Consider the following 9854-nt stretch of genomic DNA (forward strand, 5'->3'; position numbering starts at 1 on the left):
AAGTTTGAAAATCAAGAGTAGTACATTTATCATTTATGTACTGCAGTCTCGTAAACAACTTCCGTAAAGGATAGCAAATTTTAGTAGTCATTTCAACCATCAAAAGCTTTCTTTGTATTTTAAAAAACACTGTGGGGCAAATGATAGGCACTTGGCTCTAGGCAGGAACCTATTTTTTGAAAGAAAAAAAACAAGGAAAGAATTTAAGATGTGTGCAAATTGAGTTTACACAGTTACAGGGGTTACTACCTTATTGCTGGTCTACGGTTCTCTACAGATATCCAAACTAAGGATTTATGTTTTATTGTGGTAAAATGCTTTCATGGCAGGGAAGTCTTTGTGTGCATTTGTGTGTAGGTGGGGGTGTATGATATATGTACCTGAGAGAGGATGCACTTGCCAGTACATGAGCAGACAGAGGGCAGAGGTTGCCATTGATGTCTTCCTCTGGGACTTTGCACACTTTTTGAGGCTTGGTCTCCCACTTAACCTAGAATACATTGTTTTTAGTTAGATGGGTTTGCCGAATCCCCTAGGACTGTCCTCTTCCTACCCTGCCAGCTCTGGGGTTACAGGCACATGCCATCAGGCCTCACACCTATATGGACACTAGAGATCCAAACTCAGGTCCTTGTACTAGCACAACAAGCACTTTATGCATCGAGCCCATCTTTGTAGCTGGAAAATCATTGTTGTCATGTTTTGGTCTCCATGGTTGACGACTTCTTCTTCTCCTTCTTCTTCTTCTTCTTCTTCTTCTTCTTCTTCTTCTTCTTCTTCTTCTTCTTCTTCTTCTTCTTCTTCTTCCTCCTCCTCCTCCTCCTCTTCCTCCTCTCTCCCCTTTTCTTCCTCCTCCTCCTTCTTTTCCACCTCCTCCTGCTGCTGTGGCACAGGACATTGAGCTTGAAACTTTGCTCATGCTAGGCAACCCAGTAATAAGGTTTCACAAAGCTGTTCCATGTTCCTGAGCTGAATCCATGACCCTCTTTTAATTCTGAGATATGGTCTTACAAAATTGTTTGTGCTGAACTTGTACTCACCCTGTCGTGTATTTCGAAGGTAATAGTTTTGTGTGTGATTTAAGAAGAAAACAAAAGAGACTCATGGCTTTTTGAGCCACCTCAAATCATATACCAATTTCCCCCTTTGTATAGGAAGTTGGAGAACATATAGTTACCATCTGAGACTGCCCTTGGGAGGCTGTCAGCTACAGCAGATCAGTGTTTCTGCTGGTCCCATGACTTGGCATATGTACTTCAGAGAAGAATATTTGGAATATTTGACTGCCGTGTCTGGGGAAGAGCTGTTTAGTAAGGTCGTATGCTATAATTGTGCTAAGCATTTCTGAAGACACAGATGTTCACTATAGCTCTGTAATGTTCTTCCTAGCTATACTGTGGGAAAACAGCCTGTGAGAGGAACAGGAACAGAGTTTGGAGCCCCATACTGAAGTAGCTGAAGTTCTTGCTTCAGGCATTGCTGACACCAAGCACCTCTCTAACGGGAGGAGACAGTTTAATAGCAGCCGGGATCTATCCTTTTAAAGAACCCGTCATGCCCTTTCACCTCTTCCCATCTCTGTATTTATTTTCAAACAGACTAAAGATCTCATAAAGAAGAAAGATGATGAAGAAGTGAAACAGACAGAGGATGAGAAAACCAAACAGATATACAAGAGCTGGAAAGAAGACTCCGAATGGCAAGCATCTCGTGAGTAGCCAGGATCTCAGCAGCACCATGCCGGGTCTCAACTGGACCTGCTAATGAAAACACATCCATGCAGGAGGCACCCAAAGTGCATCCCGAGAAGTCTCGTTCCACTGAGCTCTCACTCAGATGCTATCAGTAAATGCCAGTTGCTCAGACGTTTAAGAAGCAGGAAGGCTTCACCCATCTTTTTGCCATTAAATTATAGTGTTTCTGTATGGTGAGGTTATATAAAGTTATGAAAAATATATCCTGTCGAGGAATGCTTGGTGGTTTTAAAAGATGTTTCTTTCTTGGAGAGGAAACATTAGAAGTAGTATAAAAGCCACTATTTAAAAATTCTTAATTATGAAGGAAGAGAGCAGGAAAATTATTAACATGTGAACCTTGATTTTTAATTATTTATTTTTTTTGAGAAGCTGAATTTTAAATTGTTTATTTGAATCTTACTTCCTGTTATTCTGTTTTATCCCCCCTCCCCCAATTCTCAATAGGGCATTTACTTTTAAACAGTTTTTTTTAACTGACATATCTCAGTTCTCCTTAGAGGGTACCCTATGAAATGCCTACCACATCCATGACTATGTAACACAAAGCACACAGAATTGACAGATGGGATATATTTGCATCATTTTTATGAATCTCTGCCTCAGACCCAACATTGACCCTCTTTGGAGCTTGTACTGCCAGGGCCAAACCAGAAAGAACAGGATGAACAGAGGCTGGGCAACCCAGGTATGAGAATAGATCAGAGTCTTCAGCTGCCATCAGCAGAGAGGACTCACTCGGGCCTGATAGTCCCCTGAGACTTGGAAAGAGGCAAAACCCAAGTCACAAGGTTCTCAAGATGCTCAGAGTCCTGAAGTAGTCTACAGATCCTCTACAACAAATGCTAAAAGTTTTGATGAAACAAAAATATTTGCAAGATCCAATTTGTGGCGTTCTTGTGCTAAGCACTGAAACTCCAGTATGATGAAATATTTTGAGTGTGTTTTCAGAGTCAAACATGACAGGATTTAGCCCATAATGTCTGAATTGTAAAAACTAAATGAAAAGTCCTCCAGAAAAATGGATGATTGCATCCTGTAATAATCTCTAACACTATGTGGCTAAAACATAATCCTGTCTATTTAAGAAAGAAATTAATGTTAAAAGGCAGATTGGGAAGTGCGTATACATTTATTAAGGTGTTCTGAAATTCTCCACCACATGTTTGTGGGTAGAATCTCTTTCTTTCTGTCTCTTTGGCCAATTCACATTCAGTTGAGCCTATGGCAGACTCTGGATGTGGCCTTTGACCAGCCTCTGTGCTTTTTCCCTAGCTCACCTTCTAGTGAGAAGTCCTTCCTAGTCTTTGCTGGTGACTTGAGATGCACCTGACTATGATTGTATCAGGAATGTAATACTGCCCTCTGGCCTTCTTTGTCCCTCTGACTAGGCCTCACAGTTTAGTTTTGCCAAGTGCAGTAACTTAATCTTGCTATACATTTTCCACCCCACCCCTCCTTCTTCTTTGTCTTTCTTTTCTCTCCTCAGAAAGTCCCTAATTCCCAAATGCAGATAGAAGTTCTGGAGCGAGTACAGGAGGAGCCTTAAAATGTGATAGTAGGTACTGGGAATGATAGTTAATGTGAGCACCAAGCCAACTCTGCCTGGAGCCTTCCCGGAGTACTATGGTACAGGGATGAGTCTGCTGTCTCTGTGGGCTCTGAATGTGACCATTGGCATGCCCTGATGGACCAACTCGGACACTGTTATCTTTCTAGTGCGAAAATCTAAGGCAGCTGATGAGAAGAGACGCTCCTTAGCTAAACAAGCACGGGAAGACTATAAGAGGCTATCTCAAAGGGGCAGGAGTGGTGACGGACTGCAGAACCCACTGACTAGTCCACAGAAGCCCAGAAGACCTCCTCTTCCTCCGAAGCCCCAGTTCCTACAGCCGCTGGGAATCCCTCCAAAGTCTTTAGGGTAAGAAGCCACACAGATGAGTTTCATCATAAGCATTGAGATGGGCTGATTAAAGCTGTGTGTCTTGGGACGTGGGATAGGGGTGGGTGGTAGTGTTGGCTCACTGCTTAGGTCAATGCAGGCTTGCCTCTAACCCGGCTTCCTTGATTCCTTCCTTTCCTGTAAGATATCCACAGTGGCTAAAGTTAGAATCCAACCACAGGGTGAAGATGGTGAGGTGATTAGCTGTCCCCACCTTGACCCATTGGCAACAGGCTGACAGGAATGAGAAGGGAGAACGTGGAGGGTGTCTAGTGGCCAAAAATAACATTAGGATCCTGGGGGCAGGTGGACTCTTCGATCCTGGGGGCAGGTGGACTCTTCGACCCCAGGACTACTTTTTATTGCTGGAGTCAAGGTTTGATGGCAGTTCTCTTTCTAAGACACAGAGCTGAGATCATATTTTTCAGAATTTTGAAAGTCTTCATTTTGGGACAAAATCTCTGTTTGGCAATGAAGGTACGTTTACCTTCTAGGTGAAAGGTGAGTGGGAAGAAAAAAAGAGAAATAGAGTAAACAGAGTGACACCCAGAAGAAAACAGCATCTTTCCTGTTTATTGAAAAATTCCTTTTTATAACTACTGACTTATATAGAATATTATTAATATTCTAATATTTATTTGTTTGCTTGTAGCAGGGATCAAACCCAGGGCCTTTCACATTTTAGGCGAGCAGTCTGCCACTGAGCTATATCTTTCTCCCCTAAAAACTAAAAATACTTCTCTGTTAAGAGTTTGGAAAAAATGAAACAAACAAACAAAATTTCTGTGTTTTAATTGTTTAAGTCACTTTTTTCTAACTGAGGATTATGACCTCAGAGGAAACACAAGAGTGATGTATTTCCCCTACTATAATCATTTCTACTTTCTCCATTGAAGGTCCCAGATTGAGACATGGTGACTCTTTACACAGTTTGGAAAATGAAGTTTTATCCCCCCCCCCCCCCCCCCGCCCTATAGCTAAAAACAAAAAGTCAGGAAATATTTCCTGGGCTTCGTAACAGGTCACAAATGGACTCCTGCACGTGGCCTGGCCTAGTGTAACTGGCTACGGAGCTTCACAGGCAGCCTCTTCGTGTTTGCTAGCCCCTAGCATGGGGTATGGTTCACCTGATGTCTTTCCTGTAGTGTTTGTAGGACGCGCTATATTTGATGGGTGACAGTGAAAGTGGCCTTTTAGAGTAGGAGACAGTTCGTGTCAGCTGAACTCAGCTTGTTCTTTTCCAGCTTACGGCAATGTAGAAGAGCTCCCTGTGTGCCAGAGTAGATAGGGCTGGGCCTGCGACTCTGGGCAGTTATGACAGAGGTCAGCCAGGAGCCAACCCAGAGAAAGACAGACACTAGCGGACACTAGACTGTCCCATGGATGCGGAGTTTGTTCTATCTTTGAAGATTATGTGTGGAAAAGGAAGCTCATGTGGAAACTATCGTAAGAATTTGTCTTATAATCTAATATGTATGCAAGGTCAGCTTCTGAGAAAGACAAATATTGTATGACATTTTCTCTCAACTCCTCTGAATGCTATAAATGATAATACATACCCATATTTGCATATGTGTATGTGCACATGCATGTGTGTATGTGCATATGTGTGTGTACATATGTGTATGCATGTTTATGTGCATGTGTGCATGAGTATGTATGTGTGTGTATATATATGTGTGTGTGTATGTGTGTGTGCATATGTGTGTGCATGTTTATGTGCATGTGTGTATGTGGATGTGTGTGTGTGGATATGTGTATGTATGCATATGTGTGTGTGTGTGCATGTCTGCACATGCACATTTTTGCAGAGCTGTTTTGTCACATGGAACTCTCCTGGCACACACATTAGGTTGCCAGGAGAAGCACAATTAAAAGCCACATCAATTTGTATCATGGAAAATTCTGTTAGCTCATTCAATCTCTTTGTTTCAGATTTAGATTCTGCTCACCTAGTGGCTTGTTGGACAGGACTTGGGAGTGTATTTATTACGTCTAAGTGCTGCCTTCCGTAGTGGAGCCCATGCATGCCAGGATGCCCTTCTGATGCTGAGTTGGTTTCAAAACGGTGCTGTTGCTAATTTTCCCTCTCTAGGCTGTAGACATATTCCCTTTTCCTTCCTGTTTCTAGAGCATCTTTCAATAGAAAGAAACCTCTTCAAAGTGTGAGAGAAGAAGCAAGTGAGGGAGGTGAGCAGAAACAGAGGATTTGTGGAAAGGCACATTCTGAAGGAATCAGGGAGGCAGCTCGCTCACTGTGTGCTCTTGCCCTCGTCTACATATCCACACACGCCAGAGAAACAGCTTCAAATTCTGAATGCTTCTTTTCCTCAATGTTAACTGGAAGTTCATGTATCTTCTAACCCATAGTAAAATGAGTTTGAATCTAACTCAGCAGTGGCTATTGCTATGACTGGTCCAGATGAATGTGTTTTCCTCTCTCTGATCTTGGGAGCCATACAACGGTAACACATAAGGCACCTAACCTACCATTAACTCTGCCTTGTGATTAGATGTTGGAAATGAAAATATATATAATTCTCTTCCCCCACCTCTTCCTCCTTTCCCTTCTCCCTTTCCCCTTCACACCCCCTCTTCCTTTTCCCCTCTCCCTTCTGCCTCTCTGTGTAAAGTTGTCCATCAGTATCTGTAGAGGCAACTCCCAAGACCCCTTGAAGAGATCAAAATGTGAAGGATGCTCATGCCCCATTTTTAACATGGTATAGTGTTTTCCTGTAATGCATTCATAGTCTCTCTGCACTTTAATCTCTGAATCACTTATAATGACTAGTACAATGTAAGTGCTATATAAATAAATAAACAATTACATAGTACTGTTTGGAGAATAATAATAAGCAAAAATGTCTGTCTATGTTTAGTATAGTTGCAATTTGTTTCTTGGAATATCTCCAGTTCTCCATTGGTTGAATTGATGCAGACCAGTTTGTGTGTGCATATATATGTATGCATACACAAATACACATACATATGCATATGCATGTGTGGGATGCTATACACACATACATATAATGAATGGATCATTATTTCTTTATTTCCTTAAATTACAGTTAAAACTTTAATTCTCCTTTAGGACAGATTTATAATTATAGGACAGATTATAAAATAACACATTTATAATCAGATTATCATAAATTACCATAAGCTTAATTTTTATTGATAATTCCTACAATATATTCTGATCACACTTCTCCCTCACCTCCTCCCAGGTTCTCCCTACACCTCCACCCATCCAACTCTACATCTTCTTTCTTGATGTCTTTGGAAAACAAGCAGGCATGCAAAACAGAATTTAAAAAAAATAACTTAAAAATAAATGGTGAAGAAGTATAAGACACACAGACAAATAAAACCTTTAAGATACAATTTCAAACCATATTATAGAATCAAAAGACCAATGAGATTTTAAAAAAACAAAGTATCATGATTCAAAAAACAGTCTCTGAGAACACCTTTGAGTTTGTTATATGTAGGACTTGGGGCCTCCTTAGGTGTGGTTCGTAGACCTAGTAAGAAGATTGATTTTTTTTTTTTCCTTTGTAAGTGGTTGTCAGTTGCCATAGCTTTGGGGTTAGAGATGGTAGTTCACGTCCACTCCCCAACTCAGCGCTGGATCCCACCTGACTTGGACCTGTGCAGGCCTGTGCTTGCAGTCACAGTCTCTTGAGCTCATGTGTTTGCCACCCCTCTTGTATCTGGGAGACACTGTTTCCTTGACGTCATCCATCCCTTCTGACTCATACACGCTTTCTGCCCCTGCTTCCCTCTAGCTTCCTGAGCCCGGAGGAAACGGTTTGCTAAAGACATTCCATTTGTGGCTGAGTGTTCCCAGGTCTCTCACTCTGCAGAGCGTCTGCCTGTGGGTCTCTGAATTAGTTCCTACCTGCTACTGTAGGTGGTGGCTGAGCAAGACACTGATCTATGAGTGTAGCAGAGTACAGGACATTATTTCAAATTAGTCATCCCTAACTTGGGAATCATCTTACCCATGACAGGAATCAGGGAGTGATAAGGACCGAGACCGGCTCCACCCAGAAGGATACCATCCGATGGTTCAAAGAGGAACAGCTGCCGTTCCGTGCAGGTTACCAGAAAAACTCGGACACCATTGCTCCCTGGTTTCATGGTGAGTACTGAGACCATTTCTCATGGCAGACCAAACAGTGCTCACTTCAAGAATGACAAGCAAACAGTAAGGGTTTTCGTATTCCTTCTTTATTCGTGCTGCGCTAACACTCTTTCACTGCTGTACTTCCACGAAGCGTTTTCTTTTATTTATTTATTTATTTTTTTTATTTTAGATATTTTCTTTATTTACATGTAAATTTCTCCTTTCCCAGTTTCCCCTCCAAAAAACAAAGAAACAAACAAAAACAACAAAAACAAACCCCTGTTGCCTCCCACTTCCCCATGTCTGCCACCCCGCCCTCTCCCACTTTCTGGCCCTCGCATTCCCCTACACTAGGGCACCGAACCCTCACAGGGCCGAGGTCCTCTCCTCCCATTGCTGATCGAATTTGCAATCCTCTACTATACACATGCTGTCAGAACCATCAGACACCTCCATGTGCAGTCCTTGGTTGGTGGTTGAGACCCTGGGAGCTCTGAGGGTACTAGTTAGTTCATATTGTTGTTCATCCTAAGGGACTGCAACCCCCTCAGCTCCATTAGTCCTTTCTCTAACTCCTTCACTGGGGACCCTGTACTCAGTTCAATAGATGTCTACGAAGCGTTTTCTTAAAGGCTTTTCTGCTTGTGCTTACTTAGAGAGCAGTCAGCAGCACTCATGGCCGCTGCAATGATGTGGGCTAATCCTTCACCAAAAATGCAATACTCCAGGGAGGGTGGGAAAAGCAGTGCTGGCTGGGGACTCAGTGGACAGAGTGTGACTTCAGCATGTGCTATTGTCTTCCTCCACTAGAAAGTCAGTAGTTTGATGGACTGAGGCAGGGTTAGCAGGTAGAAGGCCGGCTCTGCACCAGCTCTTTCATAACCAGTTGAGTGACCTTGAAGAAACAATGGTCTCTTTCTACATCACTGCTCAACCTACTTGAGCCCCAATTTTTTCGTCTCTTAAAGGAGAATCTGGAGCTTTTTAAAGATTCACTTTACATCCTGATCATAGCCCCCTCCCTCCTTTTCCGCAGCCCCACCCTTCTAAATCGCCCCCCTCATTGAAGGGGAACCTCCTTTGGGTACCACTCCACCCTGCGGCATCTAGTCCCAGCAGATCTAGGCACATCTTCTCCCACGAGGCCCATCCAGGCAGTCCAAATAGGGGGAAGGAGATCCAATGCCAGGGAACAGAGGCTGCACAGCTCCTCCTGCCCCATTCCACTTGTTATAGGACCCACCTGAATACCAAGGTGTGCATTTGCTACAGAAGGTAAGGGTCTAGTTCCGGCTCCTGCATGCTCCCCGTTGGTCCTGTGGCTTTGATCCTTTTCTTCTGTTGCTCTAGCAAGTCTGTAAGGTGGAGCTCTTTGAGTCCCTGGACAGTATTAGCTGATGGTTTCAGCATTTGGCTTAAGGTACTTGGCTAACTAAGGCTCCTCTGTCAACCTAGGTCATATTCCCTGACTGCTTCAGTTCAAGAAAAATCAGTTGTTTCTTAAGACCAGGGGGTAGGGGACTGGAGTACAGCTCTGACTCTGTTACCTGCCCATAATGTACAAAGTGATCAGTTCTAACCCCAACACAGAAAATACAAGAAGGAATGACATATGGCTGAATTAGACTTACGACCTAAGCATTTATCCAAGGCATTCTCTCCCACTTCGCTCACAGAGTATCTTGGTTTGAACTGTAAGGCATCTTGCTTTTTAGTACGGTCATTTTACACATAAGTAGACCACAGAAAATAAGTTCCTAAACACACAGCGAGAGCAACCACTCCTAAAAACCCCAGCTCATCTGTGATAGCTTTTTCCTGATAGCTGCTTTAGTAGCCTGGGTCTCGGCAGAACTGCCAGGTGTCCTTGAACATGTGCGTTTGACTTTGGCTTTGTTGGCTCCCGGAGGAGCCCTCTGCTCTTCTCCTACCCCTCTATGGTGTGGTGATGCTGTCAGAGACTAACAGAGAACTCTGCTGATTCTGCATACCTTCAGCACAGCCACCTCCGCCGTCCGATGTCCCCCCC

The 9854-nt window shown here is 43.2% G+C and overlaps 1 protein-coding gene across 4 annotated transcripts in view; it reads left to right on the forward strand.

Moving 5' to 3' along the window:
• Sh2d4a (SH2 domain containing 4A) overlaps positions 1–9854 on the forward strand; it is a 59815-nt gene that overhangs the window by 37879 nt on the left and 12082 nt on the right. For all 4 annotated transcript variants that reach the window (XM_031339992.1, XM_031339994.1, XM_031339993.1 and 1 more), the window contains exons 5-7: positions 1599–1710; positions 3474–3675; positions 7710–7840. In XM_031339992.1, coding sequence (XP_031195852.1) covers positions 1599–1710; positions 3474–3675; positions 7710–7840 — 445 coding nt within the window. The remainder of the gene's footprint in view (positions 1–1598; positions 1711–3473; positions 3676–7709; positions 7841–9854) is intronic.

This window comes from Mastomys coucha, unplaced genomic scaffold (genome assembly GCF_008632895.1).
Source record: "Mastomys coucha isolate ucsf_1 unplaced genomic scaffold, UCSF_Mcou_1 pScaffold22, whole genome shotgun sequence".
NCBI lineage: Eukaryota > Metazoa > Chordata > Mammalia > Rodentia > Muridae > Mastomys > Mastomys coucha.